Source organism: Bombus vosnesenskii, unplaced genomic scaffold (genome assembly GCF_011952255.1).
Source record: "Bombus vosnesenskii isolate JDL3184/JDL3185 unplaced genomic scaffold, Bvos_JDL3184-5_v1.1 scf7180000013263, whole genome shotgun sequence".
Lineage (NCBI taxonomy): Eukaryota > Metazoa > Arthropoda > Insecta > Hymenoptera > Apidae > Bombus > Bombus vosnesenskii.
In genome coordinates, this window is record NW_022882923.1 from 4,618,497 (window position 1) to 4,645,819 (window position 27,323).

Sequence of the window (27,323 nt, forward strand, 5' to 3'; positions counted from 1 at the left end):
TACGACAGTCGAGTGTTACAACTTTGCGTAAGTCGGTATGAAAGCAGGTAGAAAAAACTGTATTAAAAAAAGAAGTAGTCTGCTGCAGCAAACAAATTATTTCTGCTACATATTCATTGGATTGCATGTCCTGCTCATAGAATCAATATGCTCGCGTTTAGAAACAGAAGAAACCACGTCGATCTTTATATTTAATCAGTTTCATATGAATTTACGTACGACTTATTTACTGCAGCGTTCTCCAATAATAAAATTTCAACGTTTCTCAACCTACCAATTCGATTAACTTAATCAACCCACAAGGGAAACAATATTTCTCTTTCATAACAACAAACTATTCCACTTCTACCATTTTTCCATCGCATGAAAACTTCCATCCGATCAATCCTGTGATTCACCATAGTATTTTATTCATTGTTATACTATGTTTTATTCCAAGTATGATAGGTATTTTCAATCTGCAGATTTATCGATTTCCATTGCTTTCTACTTACAATGATATTGTAGTACCGAACTTCTGCGATACGCCGATACATTGCCGCGACTCTACTGTTGAAACTGGTCACTCGGCCGATCAATCTTCGCATCAAGATCGCAAAGAGACACGCGATAACGCGAGGAAAAAGGTTGGAAAAGAAGCGTCTCTCGTTGGACCGGTTAGAGGAACCGACCGAGAAACGCGGCAATCGAATCGTGTCACCAGGAGATCGCAATGTCAGCCGTGCGCAAAGAGGCAAGTTTTTCATTTCCACATCGGAGGTGGTCAGCCGTGAGCGATGTCGCTTAAAGCACCGTTCACATCTACCACGATCCTGTCCCACACTGTACAGGTATGGTCAAATGGGTTATCCAGGCGACAAAAATTCATATTTATCGAGTAACAGCTGCCGACAGTTCCTCTTCTTGTTCACTTTTCGTTCATTGCGTGTCAGTATCGACCAACTATTAGTAGACCGTGGATTTTTATACTCTGACGAATATAAACGAAGAAACAGAATAATTATAAACAGAAGATTATTCAAGTTTGTAAATATTACAACGAGCAAACGAAATATTTGCGCGTAAATATGGACAAACCATTCGTAGACCGTGGATTTTTATGTAAATTTATATTCCAACGAATATACCGAATATATTAAAAGAATAGAACAATAATAAATAGAAGATTATATCGATCTCTAAATATCATAACGAGTAAATGAAAATATATTTGGATATTAGAAATCTCTTGCGAATGTGTCATTCGAGTATTATCATCAGTATATTCCTCCGAAATTTCATTGGAAGTGTAATGAGACCTGGCTTTGTCATAGTTATACATAAATATTGTCCACAATATACTTTGGTATCATCTTATATTATATTGCCTTATCACTGTATTTATTTCATTTTACCATCCCTTACCAAGTAAAAATTTCAATTACTTGTTAATTTCCGATGAAAACAAAGGTACCCGACTGTAACGAACAATTCCTGTAATTGCTCTCCCTATAAGGAAACAAAATTTCAATTACAAAGTGTTATAAGCTCAAGGAAAAATAGAAACCGACTGTGTACCGTATTTTCCTTGACGCGTCAGACTAAACAATAGACCTATACTACTTAAGTGTCAGACATTAGACGTATGCTGCTCAAAACCAGACTAAAATTCCAAGTATAACACTAAAACTTACAATATCCTGCATCATATTTCATATTTTGTCGCTGTAACGCTATTTCTATAACCCTGAGCTCTATATTTCAATTAGTCTCTCCTTAATACGTTGGTAACTATCGAATCGTGTAGCGTTCTTCCGTCATGAGATAGCTAGACAGGGTCGACGTAGTGCATCGAGCATAAATTTATCTGAAACTCGGTCAATCGTCGATCGACGTTGTCGAGAGTACACGGTGAATGCTCCTCTACTCGACACGCACGGGGCCTCGTGGATGGTGTTCCGTTGCTCTCGTAATCTTATCGAGCGGTCGTAACGCGGCTTAAAGCCATGAAGTTTTAATGGTTTTCGAGATTGGCTGCTTAAGTGATTCTTACGGCTGAAGAAATAGAGAAAAGGAAGAAGATGGGTGGCGCGTGATTGTTCTGACTGTTAACTAGATCGTTTCTTACAGGCAAACTCGTCTTGTTTTCACGTACGAGATGTTGCGTTTGTTAAAGAGAAATTGTTTTCTCGTGTCAAGCCGAGGCTTAATAGCTTCTTTCTAGCTAATTAGGAGTTTCTTGTCTCCATACTTGCTCCATGGAATCATTGAAATGCATCGGGTCGATAGAATAAATTCAAATTTCTTTCTGCTCTGGTCACGTTTCTAAAAATGTCAGTCTCGTTAGAAACGTTCGTAAAACTATGAGACTGTTAGGAATTCTCATGTATGGGGAAGTTTAGAGGCACGGTAATGTATAAAAATATATAAAAATATATAAAATATCCGAAATATGATACCTTATGACGTTCAGCGGATCAAACAAATCCCCGCGTACGTTCTATTAGGTTGTCCGAAAAGTTTCTTTCGTTTTATAAGCAAATAATGGACGCACAACATTTTCTGTTTTATATTATTTTATCGAATTACATACGATCCATTTTGTCCTATCAAAATAAAGATCGACAGATTAGGTTTCATGTTTGTATAAAGATGCATCGTTGTAAAACTCTGAAAGAACCTAGTACCTTCTCGATTATGTTCTCAAGAATATGAAATTCCTATAAATATGTAGAACTTAATAATATGTTACAATTTAATAATATATAACAAACGTCCAAGCATTTGTAAGAAATTTAAGAGTGCAACAACATGCAAAAATAAAACATCTAAAATATAGTATCTACTTCTTCCGATGTTCGACATTATTTACCCTTATTTTTTGAATTAGATTCACCGCAACATGAATTTGCATAAAATTTCTTACTCCACTAATAACCAATAACGGACCACCCTGCACGTAATCCTCTCTCCAAGCGACCAGAGACGATTCGTCGAGGATCAGGACCGGCCGCTCAACTTATCAAACCGGCGCTCGACGCGGTGTCAAATTAGATTTCATCGATTCGGCAGGAGGAAAAAGAAGAAGAAAAAAAAAAAGGAAGAAAGAAGGGAAGGAAAGAGTGAATGAATATCAAAAGACGATCGACAGGCCGGGGACGGCTGATTGAATCGTCGGATGAATGACGGGCGTGGGCACGTGAAAGTGAGCCCCGGACGCTTCGTGGGATGTTGCCCTCTTCTCCGAGGTGTGGTCTGTCTCGCGTGGGATATGCAACCGACCGGATGGTAATGACCTGGTTGACAATCGCGAGGCTAACCGTCAAATTACATGAATCATTCATTTATCGATCAAGTCGATCGAGTTCCCTCCTTCGAGCTGTTTCATCCTCCTCGACGTTTCCCTGATCCTCGTCCGGGGATCGATTGATGGGGTTTATCATGGGTCTACGGATTTTTATTTGAACGGGGGTTTTATTTACGGGTTACGAGATTCGATCATTTTCTTTCTAGATCGACAGTGTCTTGCGACGTGTTTCTTCTTTTAGTGGTGCTTCTTTTCAACGATCGACTAATTTTTAATTATTCTACGTTTAGGGCAACTATCGTACAATTTTATAACTTTCGCGGTTTCTTTACTTCGACACGAGATTTTTTATTTCAGTATGTTTCCTGAAAAGTTATTGAAGTATCGCTGGCCACCGTGTTCATGGAACGTCTGAATAAATTTGCGAATGATGTAGTCGATCGATATATTTGATTGTCAGATTCGATTTTGTATTTTACATACGAGGATAGTTTGTGAAATATCCTGAAGCTCAAGGCGATTCTGTTACATTGTTCGCAATGGTTGATCAATTCTGTCGTTCTACGCTTGTTCATTGGCACAATTCATTGGTCGTCGAATCTCTAGAATGCTACTTTTATGGACTTTTTATTTAAAGAAATATATGATATATCGGCGATCGATACGTGGAAAAGAGGAGCTTTATTATCAGGAGACGAAGAGAAGGCAGATCGAATTGAAAGAGACGAGCTGGCAGACGTGAAACACGGTTTATCAAATATCGAGAGTTGTTCTTAACGTATCTATTGATCTTCCTATCTGCCAGTAATCGATCTGTTAAATATTCGATCGAAATAATAAACACATTTGTAGGAGAGAAGCTCTTGAAAAATCACATCGAACGAATCCGACAAAGAGGAAAATATCCGAAAATTCTTCAGATTTTACATCGATGGAAGATCGATTCTAAGCAGCTGGTGGGATGATCGATTATATAATCGGCGATAGTCTAGGAACTTTAAATAGCGTAGCACGGATCGCGTGGGATGCGTCCTACTAAGTTGCTTTCGCGTACCAGCCGCTATACTTTTCTCCGGCAAACGTGAACCGTATACGTATCACCGTTGTAATTTATGCGCGTTGGTCTGGTTTTGCAAGCGGCGCCTAGCGGAGCCGACAAAATAGAGAAAATAAAGGTGATTCGTTTCGCTGAGGTCTGCACGATTAGTAACGTTGGGACCAAGAGTTTCGCGAACACAATGATTCAGTATGCAGCGGAGAAGAAATGAAGAAAAAAACAGACATTATATGATAATGTTGATTATTCGGTTCAACTGTAGGGTATGGGGTTGTGCAGATTGTATTATAATATTATATAATATTATATCGCATAATGTTGAATTATATCGTATAATCTACCCTATATATATATATACATATATAAGAAGATTAGTCAAAATCTGCAACGTTCACATGTCATGTTTTTATGCAACGTCTTTTCTTTTGTAACGCATGTAATTGAGTTTAACGCTTATGGTTGAACCGAATCATCGACGTTACATAATATTATACCGTTATAGTATTATGTATTCAGCGAGGTTACAAGTGAGATAATAATTCTTAAAAGTTATCCTCGAAAGGTTAACAAATCGTCAGCGTCGAGTCTTTCCAGAAGGAATTTTTATATTCATTGGTAAAACTTTCAAACGTTTCGCTCAACGAATAATCGTATGGTATAACAGAGCGTTCGATAAATGTCCCACTGTTTTCACGAACTTTCTAAAAGTCTGGAACGGTGAAGAAATTCATCTCGAAGATAAATAATCTAATTTGTTTACAGAGAGTTATTTCGACATCACGCGCGTTTCTTTTACAACTCTACGCCACGTGTACACACCTTGCAATCGAAACAAGGTTGAATTCTACGATACTGGACCAAGCTACCTGGACGTTTTAATAACGAGTCGAATTCCAGGCTCCGATTGAGGCCGAAATGTCAACGTCGCGTTAAAGCTATAATAGTTAGGTAAGGTAGCCGCCCGCGAGTTGCAGATCGTATCGTTTCACCAGGATTTATAATAGTCAAGGTGCAACTTGTACTTTCTATTCTTTCGACGGTGAATTTTACGCCTGAAGCAACAACAGCCGGCTCTGACCATAGCACGAAAATTTATGTCTTTAGAATATAAGGCTTTTAAATGTCCGACGTCGCGGTTATTTAGCGATTCAGCTTCGTCGACAGATTGTATCCCCTTCAACAAGGGACGTCCATTATGTCAACCGATTGTACTAATCTTTCGCTACGTTAGGTCATTAACGATCAACCAGCGAATAATGCGTAAGTTACATAAACGTGATATTAGAAAAAAAATTTACATAACTTACATTTAATGTAAGTTTTGTTAATGTATAAAAAAGATATTTTACAGAGACACGCGTTAACGAAACTGTGAATGCGCGTTTCTTGAGAATTTGAAGATTTCGAAAATCTACAGGATGCATATAATATGCAAAAAAACGTAGAAAATATTCAAAGTAGAGAACTTATTATGACATTTGGCAATTAAATAAATCTCTACATAAATTCCATTTCTTTAACTATATTCATAGAAATATACAGTTGCATAAATATCTGCAGGCTACTGCATATTACAAATAGGAAAAGACGATGACATCTTTCTTCATTTTCAGAAAATTAAACGAATATTCTGATTATTCACGATACCAAATATAACGGACAATTTTTATTTTAGACCATTTCAATATATAATATTTCAATAAAATTAAATCTCTTAAATACAATAATATATTTCGATATAGCGTGGCTTACAGTAAATCTTCTCTGTTTTAATATGATAAATTTCAATTTATATTCGATTTTAATTAAAATTTCGTGATCTCTGCGAAATACATATTTGTATTAAATATCTAGTAATTTCTAAATATACTTTCAGATTGGTTTCAAATTTGACCAACATGATGATGACAGCCGTGTCTCGCCACAGAGCTACTGAAATACTTTATATAACAAAATACTGAAATTCAAAATACTTTATATAACATACATAAAATATACGCAAAATTTTTCCAAGTCAAATACTTTCGTAATCCACCTTAATATCTCGTTAGAAATTCGACTATATACGTGGTTGAGCTGATTAAAGATGACTAATGACCCTTTGGGGCAACGCTTGCGAAACATCCGACCCACGCGTGTTTCTCGCGCTAAAACGAAACTTTCCTAGCTGTTTTGGATACACTTGGACAGAGGTTGCTCGGGGCAAAGGTAATAAATTGGATAGATGAAGCGATTGGGGGGAAACTAGTGGGTTTCTCGAAGAGAAAATTGCTAGCGTGTCGTTGAATTGGTGTTAAGACTGATGTACACCCCCGTTTATAAGTATTAAGATTAGGGCACTCCCTGACTCGCAGAAGATGTCATAATCGAACCAAACTACCAAAGAAATAAGATTTCATAATCAACAAAATGCTGAAGGAAATTGTCGAGAGAAATTAATTTATCAGAGTATGAGATGACAATCTGAGAATTTGTAAAGACTGTCAGCAAAGATTACAAGAGGAACCTGATAAATAAAGAATTATATTTTGTGCTACGAAGTGCTACCTCCGCATTAGGTTTCACTTATGTATAGGAAAATTATTATTTTAATATAATTATTATATTCATATTTATATACGAAATTCATCGTATCAGAGAACAAATGATATCGAAAGAAGGAAAAATACCAATAGTAACATTTCCAAATCATCAAACAGCAAAATGACGCAATGAAAGAAACGCCGAAGTTGCTCCACGTTTCTGATAAGCAAATTTACATCAGTTAAAAGTAACGATTGAAACAAATATGTATCGATAGAATCTGAACATTGTGAATACTGCAATACCAATAGCATCATCGAACATCTATTTTGCTACTGCAGCAAAATCTTCTCGAAAGAAATAGATCTTTTGCATAGTATATACAATATAATACCTAATTAATAGCTAACTAATTATACATACTGACTAACAGCACTGACTAAAGTAACTATAGCGAATTAAGCACGTAGATGCTATTTAAATATTCATACATTTATAAAATACACGTAATTGTAGTTAAAAGGATAAAGAATAAATAAAAAGAGAATCTGTCCTAAAAAAAGAAAAGAAATGAAATTAAACGATAATTAAGCATCCGACGTATTTAAGGAATCGTAAATTGCAAATCATTGATTTTTCGAGCGATAATTGAATTAGTCTCCACAAACAGTTGCCGAGGCGGATGACTGATGATCGAAAGCAACCATGCTACTACCATTTCGGCATCGAAAATTAACTAGGAACACGGCGGTCGCATTAGCATAATATTTAACGCTCGCGACAGATCCTGCTGGCTTACAAGATCGATCATCCGAGGAACACGACCGCCGCGGTTTCGTGTATCATCCAACTCGGTACCCTATGCGCTTTTCTTTTTCGTTTCACCGAAACCATGCTCGAACAAAGTGATACACCCACGCCGGCTGTCGACCTCTGTCCCCTTCTTTCCCCTCTATCTTCCCTTCGTTTCCTATTTCTTTTACCTTTTTCATTTTCAAACAAATGTCCCACCGATGCTCCGTAATAAATACTTGGTTTTTATACAGCGTGACCCATGAGAAAATCTTGTTCGTTTTCGAATGATATGATATATTTTGTTTTCCTTTTGTGTTCCTTTTATCTTGTACTCCTTCATTTTTTGCTTACTTATTCTTAAGAGCTAACCGACTCAATGACTCATATTTTACAACAAGTAAGTGTACTTGTTTTTTATATAGAATGGTACGTGGGACAAATATCTTATTCTTATTCTGTCTGATGGGATAATTACGTCATATTTATTCCTTTAGACTTTCGTTAATGCAGAAGCAACCTTTTGAAAAGAAATTACTCAGGAAGAGTATGAGAACGCGAACCGTGATAAAAAATTGGTAAGACTGTAATCTTCAACCGATTAAATAGAAAGAACAATCAGTAGTCCAAGAAGTCTTTCTACAGAGTCGAAACGATTATCTTGGTAATAATTCATATTGTTGTATAATTGTTATCTAGTTATACAACTAAGAGTAAGAATATAAAACAGATGTAAAAAAAAAAAAAGAAAATGAGAATTAAAGTCTTACCGTGCTCATCAGGACCAAAATGTAATGGAGCAAACCCTCGCCGTGGTACCTCTTCATCTCCGCGTCTGCCGCCACCATGATCTCGATGAAATATTCACTTGACAAGGCTCTACGTGGTCTCCAAGTCACGGAGGGATCCGATTCCATTTCCGAGTCTTGGCTATACTCCTCGCTCAGATCATTTCGTCTTTGCTCCACGGAGTAGTATCTGTAACATTTTAAACGGCCGTCTTCTTAGCTTTTGACACTGGAGAACTAGGATATTCCGGATATATCAAGCATTCACACGGTCTCAGTGACTCATCCTGACTTATTGTCAACGTGATTTATCGTTAGGTCGAAAGATCATCTTATTTTCGAAGCTAGAAAATCTTTCATTTAGAAGAGTATATCATTGAAAGCGAATTTATGAATCTTATTAATTTATTCATTTTCTTCTTTCTACTGTCTATCGCACCGAGAAAATGATACTAATAATCACCGCTGGTAACTATTCTAGTAATTACCATCAATCCACGTAATATGCAGAAATATATAGAGCATCCAAAATGTAGTACTCGTTACAATACACAATCTGGAATTCATCTTTTTTAAATTACAAATTATAGGAATTCCGATCTCGTTTCAATCGTCCGAATTATAAAAATGAATCGAAAATATAAATATCTCAGTCACAACGTTCGCTCATATCGATTTACATTTTAAGATACAAAAGGGACGAAATAAAGATCTGTACAGCGAGGCAGCAACGGAACGTTCGTGATGTAACATTAAGGTCTTAATTTCCATTTTCATACATGGAATCGCGATATGGACTCAATTTAAAATTCTGACTGGCTGGAAAGTTATTATTCCTCTGACTATTTCGCGCCCCATACTTCGCGAGAAAGCCGAGAAAGTTCGTTGAAAAGAAGGTGCAATTTTTTTCTCATTACTGCAACCGATGAACTATATTGCCTACCAAAAAGTACGCGAGACCATGTGATGTATGATTTCTTCTCATGACGCAAACAGGCAGGGATTAATGCGACGATCAGTCTCTGCCTGCGTTGAAAGTACTCATTTAGTAACTGTTTCTTGATGATAACTTACTGTCGTATCAGATATACTTCATTCAAACGTATCCTTAATTGACTATTTGTTACTACGGCCGAGTTGTTACGCCTGACAGGTAATTCTCGATGATATTGAAATACTTGGTGCGTTCTAATTTATTTGTTATTGTCTATTACGATTTATCAACGCGCAGCAATTGTACAAAGTGCATCTGCATATATCCCCGCGTTCTTCGATCAACTATTCTTTCAGTGAAATTTTGCGTTTCCGTTTCCGCACAGAAATTTGTTTTAATCGATAGGTCTGCAGATATTTGCGTGACTAAGGGAATGAAACTTAAGCGGAGACTTGTCTTATTCACCAATACGTATCCAATTGTGTATTTGTATATTTCATAATTGTTCTTCGATGGATGGTTAAATATTTTTAGCGGAAGCAGGTTCGATAATAAATTATTTAATTTATATTTCAAATTTTAACATGTACGACTTTCGTCGTTAAAATAAATTGGAAACTGAAATTAAATTTCCTTCATAAGATTGAAAAACCATTCCATTTCCTCGTCATCAATCACGATTACCGATTCTCTACGAATTTGCAATATCCACAACTTTCAAATTACGGATGCAAACATAGTCTTCCCGTAAAATAACACCACTTACGATTCTGAAATTTCGACCGACAGTCTCTTTATTCGTCTCTGTATTCGTCGTTGACCATCGTCAATAATAATCGCAGAGAATGCACAGCGTCTATAATTTTTCAATTATAACAACAAATCTGATTTCCAACAGTCATCCATCATCACCGATGTTTCGCAAGGCACCCTTCCATCTGTGTCTTCCTGGAGTTACATCAAATTGCGTTTAAGTCCGCCCGGACATCCTCGAGAGAGCTTACGAGCTAACGACCAATCAAAGAAGCAGCTTAAAAAGAAACGGTTGATCACCTCTCGTACCTGGCGTTGTTTCGTAAAAAATTTCGATGCCCCTCGGCTTGTCCCACGAGTTGCTCGTACACACGGCCGTCCCGAGAATCTTCTACGTTCTTTTCCTCGGTTAAAGACCTGCGCTTGCGGCGTCGACCATCAAAGTAAATTTTACCCCTCGACGACTCTTCCAAAATTGGAGTTGCCGCGTTGTCATCTGCGAACAAACATCAAACATAAATTTGATCAGTATAGAATATAAAAATATCGAACGAGAGATACAAAGGAAAGAATTTACGATATATTGCTTGCTTATAGTAGGAATAACTAAGCAATGGTCCGGTAGTTTTTGTTTCACGAAAAATACAACCGTTGATTTATGTTGCGAGGTGTATTCAAGAGGCGTTGGTTTTTCTTTGCTCGATCTTTGCGATGATTTACGAAATAGAGGGACTAATTTATATGACGAGGTATATATCGAAAGAGGAGCAAGATAGTCTGCTCTTGGAATAGATAATTTTCTGCAATTTGTAAAAACGTGGTGTTCGTTTCGCCAGACTTTGCCACACTGCGAGTAAACAACATTTCTATTTCGTGGAAATAGAAATTTAGATTTTGTATGATTTATAGAAATAATTTTTATATATCGTGCAACGTAGAAAGGTAGAAATACTAGAATTAAGAGAATATACTAAATAAATGTAAATCACGATTTTCGTTACGAGCTTCAAGATCTCACATCCTGAAACGTAAAGTGGAAATTAACGTTTCGATTTTTGGATAATTTCTCGATTAAATCTATGGTGGGAATTTCAAATATCGGGCGCCTGCAATGAAGTCATCCAGATAAACAGACGTTCTACTCCATCTCTTTGAAAAGTGACTTCCGTCTTCTCGCGGACGTAAACTATTAATCATTCGCGAGATGAAGAAATGCACGTTCAAAGTGATCGAGTAAATCTACGTCGTTAGAACATCTTTCCTTCCCGAATTGAGGCACTTATAGGGAAATGCGTTTATAATGGATCCAATATAGAAATTTTAGCTTCATACTTTTGTCGAAATTATAATTTCATATTTTTATAGAAACTTCGATCGAACATTGATTCGTTTTTGCTACTTTTACGTTAGACGATATTCTCGAAGGAATTATAAATTATGTGGTTACGTGAAGTTTCCCCCAAAATTCTTGAAGCTAATAAAAATTGTTTAAATAATTCTAATATCGTATAATCGGAAACAGAAGAGTATCAAAGATAACATCGTAATCTTACCATCTTGGAAATTATTCGAGGGCATCCTCCACTTTAAAATTCCAACTGTAAGACACGACTAAGCTGGACATTTCAAAAATTTCGGAAATATTAACTTACGTAATCTCTGAAAAAGCTTGGAAAGTAATAAAACGCTCGGAAACCCCGAAGTTCATAAAAATGCTGAAAATAATCTCTAAAACACAATCGTAAATCGATCTTCGAACGTTATTGGAAACACACTAGCCTATGTTTAATCTAATTACGCATGTGACTTCACCGCTCGATTTATTACGATAGTATTTCCTTCGAACTGAAATTTTTAATGCCGCGATTAATCGTCGACGACGAGGAAAACGGAGGAAAGTAAAGCACAAAAATGTCGTTGTTTCGCGGCACATAAGGAGCCAGTTGAATTAATCGAAGACAAAAGGGGAACTGTTCGCCGCGCAGCTGTGAGTATATCGAAGAATCTTCGCAACGATTATACGCGTCTAATTGAATGTGCAGTTGACACTTTGAGAGAAATCGATATTTTCATACCGCTTTACTCGTTCCTCGATTCATCCTGACGTCCTTTCTGCCTCTAGATACTTAGCTCTTAAATCACTATACTTTCTACGTGAGTCTAATCTCGCGGCGTCTCGATTTTCCTCTCGTTTTCTTATCGTTTAAATATTCGTATCTAACACGAATTTTCAGATGTCGATGTTAACAGATGTTAACAAAGATTATTTAAATTAATTTAATCTCTTAACGTATTTCGTAAGTACGTGATCTACAAAGTGAAAAAATTAAATTATTCACATTACAAAATATATGAATCGATTTTGGTAGATTTGAAAGAATTGTTCTTTGCAAAACGGTTAAAATTTAATATGAAAAGATTTTTCTACGAAGCAAATCTCTACGTTAATCTCTATTGTTTTAAATGTTATGCATATAATGGGCATAGTAATTAGTCATTCACAAAGGGGAAAGAATTTTATATCAGTCGTTACATGCGCGTCGATGAATCACGGCCGAACGGTTGCTTAACGATTTCGTTAAATCGATTAAGCCTGGATCGATTAAGCATTCATCTGATCGTGTGTATGCACGCCTCATGGTTCCGCGTATACAGATTGCTGTATTGATAAACAGCAATGTCTGCAGCTCGTAACCATGAAATGGAAACCATGAAATGCAAACCATTCCAACAGATTTCTACCGTATCACGCGTTCTTTGACGTCTGAAGGATCATTCCAAGCTTACGTGATTCACACTTTATTCAAGTCTTAGTAAGTTTAATTTCTGACTAAGTTAGTTACATACTCGTACGTTGATTGTTTTATCAAGCTTATGTCTGTAATAAATGTTTTGTAACTTCTATACATATTTCATACAAATTTGTTCTAAATTTTAGCAACGTCTTTAGCATAACTATAGTTATGTCTCATGGCCTTATCACAGCGCTAATGAAATTTCAAAATGTTTCGTATAACACACACAATGAATTAATAAAAGTTTACTATTGTATTCAAATACTTTCATTAGCTACTGCATATCGATATGCAGTCATCATTGTTGCGTGTGCGTCGTGATCATCGATGTTCTAGCGGCATTCATTGTTTTTTCTACGATTATTGACATTCTCGTAAGTACTTGCATAGTACAGATACTTTCGTTCCAATCTCTGAGACTAAAGCCTAAGTTGTATACAGAATGTAACGTGTGTTCGCGAGAAAAGGTTGTTGCTGAACAATTTTTTGAACTGTAAAAAGGTGATCGATTTATTTATTCATTCTGATCTGTAGGAAAATGGCTAAATGTAAATTTAATGTTTGCAATAATTTTCTGAAAATATTGCAGTGTATGAAGGAGATGATATGTTTCTCACGAACGATCAAATTTTATTCACCTGTAGTTAATAATCCAAAAATTGTTTGCTGGTACAAAGTAAGATTAATAAATCGGCTCTGTCCTTACAAAATTCTTTAACAAATTTTTGCATGATAAAATTTTCCAAAGAAAATGTGTTTCACTAAAAAATTCTACGATCTAATATATCATTGGATACTTTAACGCTAAGTATACCAGGCCCGGTCAAACGATCGGTTTCGAAATTAAATGTAAAATTGTACATTCGTTCATCTAACTTTATGCAAATTCTCATATTATCTGATTAGTCAGTTTCTCAATTTTTGTTGATCATTTGGCCTGCTTTGAAAACATCTCTACCATGGCAAAAACATCAAGAAAACTACAGTAGAAACTTCAAGTTAAAAGATTCTCTATCATCGCATGAACAATGAATAATAAATTTTCTAAATTCCAAAAACGAAACTCCTGTATTATAATGAACAAATAACGATAGTAGCGTACACGAAACAAAAAGCATCGTTCACGTATGCACGATATAATATACCAGTCGACAACCGTGAAATCGAAATTCCCATAAGATACAAACCTACGACGCATTCAAACGTATAATAATAACAATAACCAGCCGGTCATTACGCTAAATGGCGAACAGATCGCCTGTTCAACAGAAGCAGCCCCTTAACGAACCAACAAGTCGACGATATAATTCGCTAACGACATAATAACGCGTCCCATGGACGAGCAACCGAAAGAATCGCGATAGAGGAAGAAAGAGATGCCTGCGGGCATCGCGGAGCCGCGTCTCGACGCCAGGCATCGCGTCTTCAATCGTCGCAAAAAAACCACCGTACAGTCCTTTACGTTGCGGTAGGTCCACGATGGAATGCGCTTTCATTCCAATCGTAATGACAGCTTTATTGCTCGATGTAATTGCCATTATTATGCCTGGACGAGATTGCTCGTACACATTGTTCCGCGTGACTATCATCGTTCGACGAACGGAAATATCTTTGTAATTCGTGAGATTTTTTGTTTGGCGAAATGATACTGACACGAGTAATTAGATTGATGATCGTTGCGCGTGTACCTTTCCGTAACCACGAGAATGGGATTTCATTTTCTAAATGTGGCTGATCACGAGCAGACTGTGGACATTTATGCAAATTCGTGCTTTTATGAAAACACGGCGGCGGATAAAGGAAAGATCAAATGACTTTAATCTTCATTTTAATCAATACGCCATACATTCTGGTAACTTTTACATTAAAAATTCTTCAGGATGTTGATAACAGTTATCTGCTTTGTGATATACAGGGTGTTTCGTAACACGTGCGATTCGCGTTTCACAAGAGGACAGGAGACACAGACACGATGATAAAGGTTCGTATCAACACGTGTCTCCCCTATTTGACCATGTTCCAAAGTTATAGTCACTTTTGTGTTGCGATAATTCGCGACAGTTTTATCTCCGGAGAAGGTGCTCGAAATGGCCACCCTCGTCGGTTTGCACGCAAGCTTGCAGTCGTCGTGCCAAAGAATTTCGCAATCTTTCAGGAATTCCAGGTGTATGTCGAATAATACATACCAGTGGTAGCCATTTCGAGTATTTTCTACGAAGCTAGATTGCGTATTATTGAAACACGAAAGTTGCTATAACTTTGAGACATGGTCAAACAGAACACGTGTTTACACGAACCTTCTCCATTGCGTTATGTCTCCTGTCCACTTCAGAAGCGAGTTCCACATGTTACGACACACCCTGTATATTACATTTATTCGTTGCCCTTGTTAAATATAAATCCACTTTGTAAAATTATTATAAAATGAAACTTAAGCAGAGGACCATTTTGCGTACTAAGTATTACGTATACCGAGTAGGTGGACGTTGTATATCTTACAAACGTAAGATAATTGGCAGTCTGATTATACTAAAATATGCATACAATATATTTGCGTCATAGATTAAAATTGTAATCGTTGTAGCTGCGAACGTGCCAGTACGCGATTCAATAGAATACGAAATTTTGTAACTTCGCATCGTAAACGTCTCTTCAATCTTGCACGATAGGAGCTTCGATAATTTGATGCAACGTAAATCGTTGCATTTTAGACCCATCCCAACAAGATGCATTTCGAGTACTTTTCAAGCTGGCAGCTTGTTTCTAGCTCTCATTTCGATGTCGATCTAGACACGTCCAGATCAACTCCTCGGCTGATCTCTCCTCTGATCATTCTCCCGTGATAGCAACAGTCAGTTCAACAATCATCGAGAATACACCTAATGGCACCATTCACAACCAACACACCAACTGGCAGCTCTTCAGAGAAGTCTTTACACACTCAACCTCAGCCTTCACCCCACTAAAAACAAAGGAAGATATCGAAGCAGCCACGGAATACTTAAACACGAGCATAATAAACGCAATCCGCCTCTCCACACCGACAAAGCCATCTAACAGCAAACAAGAATATCTCCATTACATACTAAAAAATAGCAGAAAAACGAAGACTAAGAAGAGTATGGCAGACCCATAGAACACCGGAGGACAAACGCAAACTTAACAACGCAACTAGAAAGCTATCCAGAACCCTAAGAAACTATAAAAACGACTGTTTCCATAAATACCTCGCCAGCTTGTCCCCCACAGCCGACGCCAACTACTCACTATGGAAGGCCTCCAGGAAACTCACACGCCCCCCACAAATAATCCCACCTATCCGCCGTCCGCAAGGTGGATGGGCGCGAAGCCCCATAGAAAAAGCCGACCTGTTTGCAAAACACTTGTCAAAAGTATTCAAACCCCATTCCCCCCAAACCGCCGCGGACGTTACTGAATACCTGCACACCCCCTTCCAAATGTCCCCTCCTATCGAACCCTTCTCCTCTGCTGAGACTATAGAAACAATCAGTCGCCTAAACCCCAAGAAAGCAGCAGGACACGACCTAATAGGCAATAGAGCAATCAAGGAACTTCCCACAAAAGGGATAGCACTCATCACATCGATTTTTAATGCTATCCTTCGCCTGGAACACTATCCTAAGGCTTGGAAAATCTCATTGATTACCCTCATCCCCAAACCCGGTAAACCGATATACGAAACCTGCTCCTATCGCCCAATCAGTCTTTTACCTACCCTGTCCAAACTATTCGAGAAGATGCTCACGAACCGACTCCTTCCAATCCTGGAGAACTTGAAAACACTCCCAGATCACCAATTCGGCTTCCGAAAACATCATTCTACAGTAGAGCAAATCCACCGCCTAACGCATACGATCAGCCAAACACTCGAAAAGAAAAAATATTGCTCAGCGGTCTTCCTAGACATCCAACAGGCATTCGATAAAGTATGGCATGAAGGGCTACTATACAAACTTAAAAAGATCCTACCCCACCCCTACTACTCCATCCTAAAATCTTACCTAACCAATAGACAATTCATGGTTAAATACCTAGACGCCACTTCCGCAACATTCCCAATAGAAGCCGGCATACCCCAAGGTAGTGTCCTCGGACCCCTACTGTACTCCATCTACACTGCCGACCTACCCATATCAAATGATATAACAATAGCGACATTTGCAGACGACACAGCGCTATTAGCTTCCCACGCTGACCCGGTAATAGCCTCATCCACTCTCCAGCGAAGTCTCGACTCCATGGAAAAGTGGTTTCACAAATGGGGCTTCAAAGTCAACGAAAAGAAATCCACACATGTAACCTTCACGCTCCGAAAACAAACCTGCCCCCAGGTCACCATCAACAATGCAACAGTTCCTAGCAGGGACACAGTCCGATACCTGGGCATGACCCTGGACAGGAGACTAACGTGGAAGACACACATCTCAGATAAAAGGAAGCAACTAAAGGACAAACTAAAAAACTCTATTGGCTCACGGGCCGACGCTCCAAACTAAATATACAGAATAAAATTACCCTCTACAAGACCGTAATAAAACCTGTCTGGACCTACGGAATCCAACTATGGGGAACAGCAAGCAACTCCAACATAGAAATACTCCAACGCTTTCAATCGAAAACGCTAAGATCCCTAATTGACGCACCTTGGTATGTAACCAATGAATCAATACACCGCGACCTCAAGATACCCACCGTCAAAGAGGAAATAGCAAAATATAGCAACAGATACAGCAAAAGAATCAACAAACACCAAAACCCCCTAATCACTGGACTACTCCACACGACGGACCAGACTCGCAGGCTGAAGAGGCACTACCCGCTAGACCTAAACGTCAGATTCACTTAATTATCCAAATTAAGCATATGCACTTACTTATAATACTTATAAATTATATCTAGCTATAATAGTATTAACTTATTGTAAATAAATAGCCATGTCACTGCGCCACGCCAGAAAAATTACTGAAAATTCTCAACGCGAGAATTGATTGTAATTTCAACAAATAAATAAAAAATTTCGATGTCGAGAGTCATGTTTCTGCGGTCTGTTAGCGTGTTCCGGCACATCGGGCCTTTTAACAGCCATTAGGGCGCGGCTTTTGTCATTCTAATTTCAAACGTGCATTCCTTCGCCGATGCCAACTGCTTTTTCGTTGGCTTCGGTTGCTACACTTATAACACAGGGTGTGCCCTGACACTGAATGACAAACGAGAATAATGCAAGAAAGCCGATCGTGAAAATATTTCTGTTCGCGGAGAAAGCGTCGACTGTGGAAAGTTGATCGATTTAATTTCTCTGACAGACGAACTTCTGTATTTCTGTATGAATATAAATCTGTAGAAAGGGTGTATCGTAACACGTGGCAGCCACTTCAAGACAGGATAGGAGACACAGAAACAAGGAAAAAGATTCGTACGAACGTGTCACTTATCTGACACCCTTTTTCAAAATTAATGGCCATTCTTCTGTTTCCATATAGATATATCGAATATAAATATACAGGATGGTTGGTAACTAGTGGTACAAGCGGAAAGGGGGTGATTCTACGCGAAAAAAGAAGTGGAAAATATAGAATAAAAATTTTTCGTTTGAGGCTTTGTTTTCGAGAAAATCGACTTTGAATTTTCGCTCGGTACGCGTGCACTTTATCACGTCTCGTTATAACGGATCTCACTATAGATCGTTGTTTCGATGGAAAAATTAAAAACAAAAAAAATGGTAAATGGTAAATGCTGGAAATGTCCATCCTCGGTGCGTATTATTCGACACACATCTGGAAATTTTGAGAGAATGAGAAATTCTTTGATACGACGACTGTGAGACAATCAGACCGTGGTCATTTCGAGCACTTTGTACGAAGGTAAGCAATTGCGGATTAATGAAATACAAAAATGGCTACAGCTCCGAGACAAAGTCAGATAGGACACTGTTCTTTTTATGAAGTTTTTCCTTATTTTCGTACCTCCTGCAATGGATGCCACACGTTATGACACGCTATGTACATAAAATCTGTTCATCACTGAAACCTGTGAGGTGGTATGTCGTGATAGGGTCGGAAGGAAAACTCAGATTTATTGAACGATAAATGTTTATTCATTCTAATGTCAATGAGTACACTTGACGCAGGATTCGCGATTATATTCGGTTCGCGAATGCGCGGTTATAAGATAGAGCTGGGATAGCTACGATTCGAGATGCGCTGCGAGTGCGGACAATGATTGCACGAGATGTCGAGAGCTTAGATAATTATTCGACTCGAACCGTGTAAGTATAACGATCGTGATATGTTGACTCGCGGTAATAGAATGACTTTTTGTCGCGATGCTGCTGCGGAGGAAGACTGCGTTGGTATGTATCTAAGGATGCGAAGGCATCGGATTCGTTGAGAAAAGCTTTGGTTCGGAAAATGAGGGAAATGTTGGTCGTTGGAAAAGAATGCTAGCTGCCCTTGAGAGGGTGTTCCTAGCGGGAAACATCGTACGTGAGAGATAGGAGATTTCTCGTGTGTCCCCGTGGTAGGTGGTCGACTTCGAGACTGATAAACAAAGACTGTTTGTCTCTTTGGAGGATCTTAGTTAAAATAAATCCTAAGATTTATAGCGGTCCTTAGGCTAGCTGGAAATATTCGGTACGAATGTATCGACATCTGGCAATCATCTTGTCCGCAGGTATAGGGTCTTTGTGTCGTGCGTCACGCGACGTAAATTGTTGGGAAGTTTACTGTCAAGTGCTGCTACACCTGCTAACGATCTTTCTAGCAGGTATATCCGAGTCTCTAAAAACCCTCAAACTTTCGCATAGCCTGCAGCGTTTCCTAAAAATTCTCCACGTGCTCTCTCTCAGAAAATTCGAAATATTCCTGAAAGTCTCTGGAGACTTCTAGATTTCGTTGAAAGATTTCCTCTATGACCTGCCAGAAACTCTGAATTCTTCCTAGATAGGAGATATCCCAAAAAAAGGAAATCTACGAAACAATCTTTAGACCCTGGGAAATGTATATCTATGCATCTCTAAGAATCGTTACGATACAATTTTCAACCTTCCTGAAAGAAAGCCTCTAATTTCTACGAACCTCCTAACGGTTGAACTTCTCGGAACCCGTCGATCTTCAGAGAACATCGCCTTCTTTCTACCGAAAATGTCTTCGCCTCTTATCTCTGCTCTTACCGAAAATCCAGAGCAAAGGGAAACAAAAATACCCATCCCGAGAGAAAGGTGTTCAAAACACCATGTATAAGCGGTATCTGTCTGTAGAGACAGCGAACGCCCACGCTTCGAGCGGCATTTGGCCGCGGCGCAAGAGAACGGAAGGCGCCTCTCTCGCGAGATAATAGAAGCGGCGGGTGCGTGCAGCCTATTTGTCGTTGGTTTCGTGTCCGTGGCCGCGCTCGCTATGTTTTTCCCAAGCTGGATCTCGATCGAGCCCCGGGACCAGGCCTGGCGTGCACAGCCTTTATCCGCGTTATTGTCACGCGCCGTGCCTCTCTAACGTTAGTCAGCCGGCCAACATTCGCGGAAACCGGAGAATAAATCGCGGGCCACGACGTAATCGCGATCGTCCAATGGTATTCCGGTTCGAGGAACCGACGGGAGGATTTAATTGACGTTGGAATTCCTTCGCTCGACTCTGTTCTTGCTTTAGGTGGAAAACGGTTGACGACCAGCCTTTTTCCGGCTCCAACACGCAGAGTGACTTGTCTAGCGGTAGTTGCTTATTAGATAAATCTGGATTGTCCAACGCGGAGTAGCGGGTTTGTCGGTTGAATCGATTAGCGAGATACGGATCGTTCTTGAAGGAATTTTCTCGGTTAGCCTGTTAAGTGGCCTGTGGTTTGGTCGATCGTGCGAGAGATTGAGCGGAGAATAGAGGCGTGACTGGGGGTGTTTATCAGATTTACAAGTTCCACTGGATAGGTTTCTTCGTTTGGTAATGACGCGGGATTCTGTGCTGTATGTGGGTGGATTCTGTTATGGAAGCATTGGGATAGAGTAAACCAGGGAGCCGAAGCAGAGAATAGCCATAGGTGTACGAGCGATTTACATTTTTTAAATTTTTATCTGCTCGTGCATCGATGTATATTCAAACATATTTCACGTCTAATATTTTCCTGTCAAGCTTCTTCAATATTTTCTTCTTCCTATTTTCCGAAATAACTAAACTTTGAATTGATCTTCCAATTACATCGTAGAAGCTAATATTTAATTCCAAAACATTAAAAGAATAAATTTATTCGAGCGCTTTAACAGTTCTAAGAGCTTTACATATACATATTTATATATACAAACACAAACATGTACATAATTCAAATTAAAAATTCCCAAAGTTCTAAGGAATTTCTCTCTCTGACATCTTCATTTTCCCAACTTTCAAAGTAAGTAAACTTTACGACTAGTCTCTCAAAAGTCCTAGAAATTAATGTCTAAACCGCCTGACACATCTTTATAAGTGGAGGTTCGCGACTGATAGGTGCATTCTAACAATAAGCGTCTCGAAACGACGGAAGAATGGTCGAACGAAGGAGGAAGAAAAAGCAGAATGAGTTATGACGATGGAAAAAAGTTTCGACGCGGAACTCTTACTTTTCTTGCGCCTCTTCAAACGACTACCCTTTCCCGTAGAACGTGTTAACACGTGTAAAGGAACGGATGATTAATTAAACGGAGGGCGAAGACATAGCATGGCACGTCAGAGTGAATGATCGTGAGAGTGGTATCTGGTGGTTTCTTGCCCAAAGGACGAGAAAAAGGGCCAACCCTTTCGTCATGGATCGTACATCATCCGTCGAAAAATCCCTAGACCGTTGTTCGTACCGCGATTTCATCGTCAGAGGCACTTGCCGTGTGCCGGACGAATAATGGCCTTAAGACAGTCCCGATGAATGCCGGGGCTTATAGACTCGTTCTAACGAAATTGATTCATTCGCCGACCGGCCTTTTTATCGAGATTTTACGGAATTTCTGCCGTATCTAGCAATATCGTCGAGTTTGAAACGCGGCATAAATTTACAAAGATTTACTCTCGAAAGAATGTAAAGACTTTAAGGTGTTTTATATTTTAAAGTCCGAATCATCGAAATTTTTGCATTCTAAAATTTGATCGATCTCAACATAGGATGATATCTTCTTGTTACGAAGCTTCAGAAATGAATTTCCGTGCGAATCGGATATTTTTTATATACAAGGCGATTTACGTTTGACAAATATGGTCAACGAGTTTTACCCATGTCGCGAAAAATGATTTCTACCATTCCAACGTAATCGAATTTAAACGTTGTAAATTACATATATGTATAGAGGCGTAAACGTTGCAAATTAATTCTTAAATCTTATGAATTATTAGTTAAAGAGAAATAATCTGATAAATGAGAATAAACCAATTAATTGTCGAAATGAAATGTTACACAGCTGAGTATTATTTCAATTATATTTTTAATTATAGCATCCATTAATTAAACAGAAGTGAAATTTTTCCCATTTAGAACAGTGATTTCCTTTTTCTCGTCACGCGTGCAAGACTGAGAAGCGATTGAAAGATGGTGGAATTCCACGCTGAGGATGAGTTCGGTGGTAAGCGGCCGGTTTCATACGGGCGCGGTGATTTATTCGTAGATTTGAACCAATCGCCATAGGGGTTCTGCCGTGTATAAACCTGCCTCCACGTGAAATTTATTAAGCATGCACGGTCGTCCGGTTTCTTCCGTTCGACGCCACAATGCAGAACGTATTCGAAACGACTTCTGTCACGACCGATTCCAACGAGCCGCGTGAAATTATTCAACCTATCGCGCTCAGCTATTTCTACGATAAGTTCGCGTTCCATTGCTTCGATACGGTGTAAAATTAACGAGAATGAGAAATTTCACCTCTGGAATTTTTGCTATTTCTGGAAATTTTTGAATTTTCAACATTTCTGGAGCTTCCAAAATATCGGAAATTCTGCAAATTCAGAAAATGTTTAAATCGTTTAGAATTTATTAATTATTAATTTGTTAATTATTTAGTATAATTTTTGATTTCGCCAAATCCTTATTTTGTAGAAAATTTAATTAACAATTAATGCTAAATAACTGGTTTCGTAGATACAGAAAATGTCTTAAAAATACGTCAGGAAAAATAAGTTGCATCGCACTAATAATTTCTTATAATTTATGAAAAAGGAGAACAAAGTATATATATATATAAATTGAGAAAATTTAATAATTAAATTAAACCAACTAACTCTACAATTTTCGTGTCGATAATTTCATCGATATCAATACGTTTGGCGCAAAGATTAATGCTAACGAGAGAAGGCGAACTTTCTAATTAATCTCCGCCTCGTACGCCATATACGTTCCTACATTATACTTACCAATTTTTCTCGAAATTAAGCATCAACCATGAACGTTCGATTTTAAGGACGATCAAATTGGCCACGTCCGCGTCGTTGTTCCACGCGAAGCAACGAAACAGCCGGGTTCTCTGCTCGTCGTTTCAGGTTTATATTTTCCCGCGTATGTTTCATCGCAAATCTGCCCGCAAAACGCGAAGAGCAGCAGAAAAGTAAATTACGGATGATACGAACTTTCACCCGAAATTACAGCGCGCAACGTAACTTTCCAGCAATTATCGGGCGTTCAGCGAGTAACATAAGTGTCCGTGTATAATTTGTATAATCGAAAGTTGCGCGATTTTCGTCTCGATGGATCGTGGATAAAATAAAAAATGGTAAAAAAAAAAGAAAGAAAGAAGGGAAAAATATGGGAGAAGGAGAAAAATTGCGAAAAAAAGGGGAGAAAAGATGGTAGAAAACGGCGAGACTCGTAACCTTTCGCGAATTATTAAGTCATTGGTAGCGAGATCGTGATGGTAGGATGGATCGTAGCGAGAGAAAACATCGATCGATCGTTCATGGATCGTCAATTAATAACACGGAAGCGGCTCTCTAATAACATCCTTCGTTCAAATATTTTCCCGCCATAATTACGTCGTGAATGCATCAACGAATCGCTGAATCGGTCTATTAGCGTCGGTGTGGATGTTCCTAATGCGGGCTGGAAACCGGTAATTATCGCGATAACTCAAGTTTCTAACATCCTTCCAGCGAGGTGTGGTGAGTCAGTTCGTTGGAATGCTTTGGATGTTGCAACTATTATTTCGTTTGCGGATGTATCGAGTGGTTTTAAAAGCGACTGAATTTGTAAGTTACGTCAAATTTAGTTTAAACCAAACGAAACAATTATACCGTTGTCTTATGCGCATTGACAATTTGTCAGAATGTGAGAATATTGGTGTATAGATTTTATTTGATTATTCATTTAATTTTATGTTATCATGCATCAAATGTTTTAGGAACAATTAACTGGTATTGGAAACATTGTATTGTACCTTTTACTTGAATTTTACTTGAATTAAATGCAATTTACGTTTGAAACTAAATCTATAAATCGAATGAAATTTGAATAAAAATGATAATTTTGGATTTGTTCTAATCCGACTGTAATTAAAATTCTAATCGAGCTGACTCCCTATTGATCTACGTTTAAATCGAAAGTATGCAAGAATATAATTAGAAAATTCTTTCAGACCAAGTTCAATTTGTAGAAACGTTTTGAAAGGAACAGAGATTCCAAAGTCTACGTTAAAAGGAGATGCCAAAAGAAACGAAAAAATAAAGCACAAAGTAAATCGCTTACATCACGAACACTTTCACGTCTCAATATTACGTAACAATCGATGCAATGCGATTTCCAGATGATGGTATCCAATCAAGGATCAAAAGATCAAGAGATCAAGATGATCATGCGAACGAAACGTGTCGAGGTGGCGTTAACGCCTTCGATCTTAGAGACGTGATAATTTTTGAAGCTCGTAACTTTCAAATCCTCGAGTTTCGGAATCATTAAAATTGTCAAACAATAGAACGCTTGAGTGTTCGAAGTTTCAAATTTGCAAACTTGAAATTTTTGCATTTCCAAAGTTGATAATTTCTTAGCTTCTGAATTTTACAGCCTCCGAACTTTCAAACTTCCGAAGCTTGAAACTTGAAATTTTCGAATCTTTGAGGCTTACACAATTCTCTAACTTTCGAATTTTGGAGCTTCTGAACGTTCAAACCTTCAGATAGCCAAATGCCCAAAGCTTCAAACTTTAAATCTTTGGATCCCAGAAATCTACAATTCTCCAACTTTCAAAATTTCAAGCTGCCGAATTTTCAAGCCTTTAAACACTCAGATTTCCAAAGTTTCCACCTTAAAATTCCTCCACTCCTCGAGTTTACGATCCTCCAACTTAACAAACTGAAAGCTTCCGAATGTTCTACCTTTCGAACGTTCCAATTTTCAAACTCTTCTCTCTTCTCAAGCTCTCCAATTTCCAAACTGTCGAAATCCCAGTCGAACGTTTCGAAGTTCAAATCGTCGGAGCTAAAACTTTCTCAAAGAGATCGAAATTGTGATTTGTAGTGGACGAAGTCGACGCATCGTCGATTTCCGTGTATTTCGAACATAATAAAGCCGATAAGCTGTGCGAGAAGGTCCGAACGGTAATCATGGAAGGTTGTACTGTAATGTCTGTCATTTCGTTGCTAACCCGTAATAACACGACTTCTACCTTCGCGATTGTCGGATCGTGTCGCGATCCACGAGATCAAGATCGAGAACGGCGAGAGGGGAGAGAAAGAATGGGCCCTGTGCTTCGAGCGGAAGAGGGGAGCCGAAGGGCGCGGCGTGTACGTTCGATCTTGATCATCGTGTCCGTTATTCCGGGACGATCGCGCCGAGTCAATGACTTTTGCATATCTCTCGATCGATCTTTTCGCTTCGTCGTTCGGTAGAGAGTTGTTGCTTCTTCTTCATCGATATCCACGTGGTCGGCGCCCAGCTGTCTACTGAGAAACGTTTCACCGAATTTGGCAAGCCTGCTTGCGATCAATTTTTTCTATACTGAGAAATCCATTTTAATCGATCAAATTTTTGCTCGGGCAATTTTATTTCATTTTATTTCATTTTAATTTCTTACTATTCAATGGATAATTGGATCGAAGTTGAAGGTCTGCGAACTATCGAGCTTCGAAGCTATTCAATTTTCTAGTTATGCATTCTAATTCGTTGTTAACGTCCTTTGACGTACATATGCGTTCTAGGAGTATTTAATCTTCAATTACAATCGCGTTTCTCTTTCTATTTGTTTCTAATTTGCTGCCATCAAACGGAGAATCGAATCAAGATCACTTCAATCGTGAGATAGAAGAATCAATAAACTACATATATAGCTATTACTGTTCGTTTGTGTTCGAACTTTACTTCGTAACGACAGTAAGAAATAAAGTTTATAAACCAACGAACCAAGCGATATTTTCGAAAGATATCAAATAAAAATAAAAATACCATTCCAATTGAAAATCATTTCACTTTTCATCGGTTGCATAACCGATCGTTCGTCGTCGCGTATCATCCAACGTAGGTTCGGTCATTGGCTTGCTCGTCGTCAATATAGTGTACCTATACGAGGTTAGAAGCTAGCCTAAGCGCGATTATTAGTAATTACCGAGATAGTCTGAGGTCATCGCGCCATCGTACACGGCCGCACACTCTTTCCGCCCGACAGTTTTTCTTCGCTCGTCGTTAACCCTTCGTTTGAAAAGGATTCGATCAGAGATCATTCGGTTTCGAAAGGCCACCCTCGAAGGGCACACGCCCTCTTTGCGCAAAGAAATCTTCGCATCTCACCACGCCTTCCATTTAACCGGGCGCTTCTTGCCCAAGGTGCTTTTTGCAACTCTGATTCCATTCCATCCGCCTTCTTTTCTTCTTTCGTTTCACATCCACTTCGTTTTATTGCAGGCTCCGTACTGTTCCATTGCATGTCGATTCGGTTTTGTCAGATAATTCGGTCGGTCGGTTTCTTTCGTTTTGTTCTGGCTTGTTGAGAAGGCGGTACGAAAAGGGTTGACCGAGAATTCAGCGCGTACTTTTTGCTTGAAGTTCTTGCAGTATGTTTAGTATTTTTCCAGTACTTTATTTTCCTTCAATCTTGTCGATAATCTGTCAACGTATTAACAACTTGCTTATTCCTTTACACGTAGACTGTAATACGTTAAGTTGAATCGAGTGGATGAAAGGGGTGGTCGAGGTTTGAAAAGAATTCGATCAACGATTTAGAAAGATATTTGAGTTCTTGGATTTTGTTAACAGTTTGATAGAAATTCTTTGTTGTTCGACTGCGTGTTCTTCTGGTTTCTTCGAACAATTCCATTCACTTCTTTGCGATCTTTTTCTTGTTAGCTCAATGAGCGAAGTAACAGATAAAAGATAGTTGTAAATTTGCCACATATTTTCTGACTGAAGTTTCAGGATCCATCCCGTCTGTCTATCTAATTTGTGTCTATCTAAT

At 38.5% G+C, this 27,323-nt stretch overlaps 1 protein-coding gene across 3 annotated transcripts in view; it reads right to left on the minus strand.

The window, feature by feature from the left end:
* The window catches only part of LOC117232198 (A disintegrin and metalloproteinase with thrombospondin motifs gon-1), a 182,356-nt gene that overhangs the window by 23,189 nt on the left and 131,844 nt on the right, over window positions 1–27,323 (minus strand). For all 3 annotated transcript variants that reach the window (XM_033491421.1, XM_033491431.1, XM_033491413.1), the window contains exons 7-8: window positions 10,443–10,629; window positions 8,429–8,636 (exon numbers count right to left, since the gene is read on the minus strand). In XM_033491421.1, coding sequence (XP_033347312.1) covers window positions 8,429–8,636; window positions 10,443–10,629 — 395 coding nt within the window. The remainder of the gene's footprint in view (window positions 1–8,428; window positions 8,637–10,442; window positions 10,630–27,323) is intronic.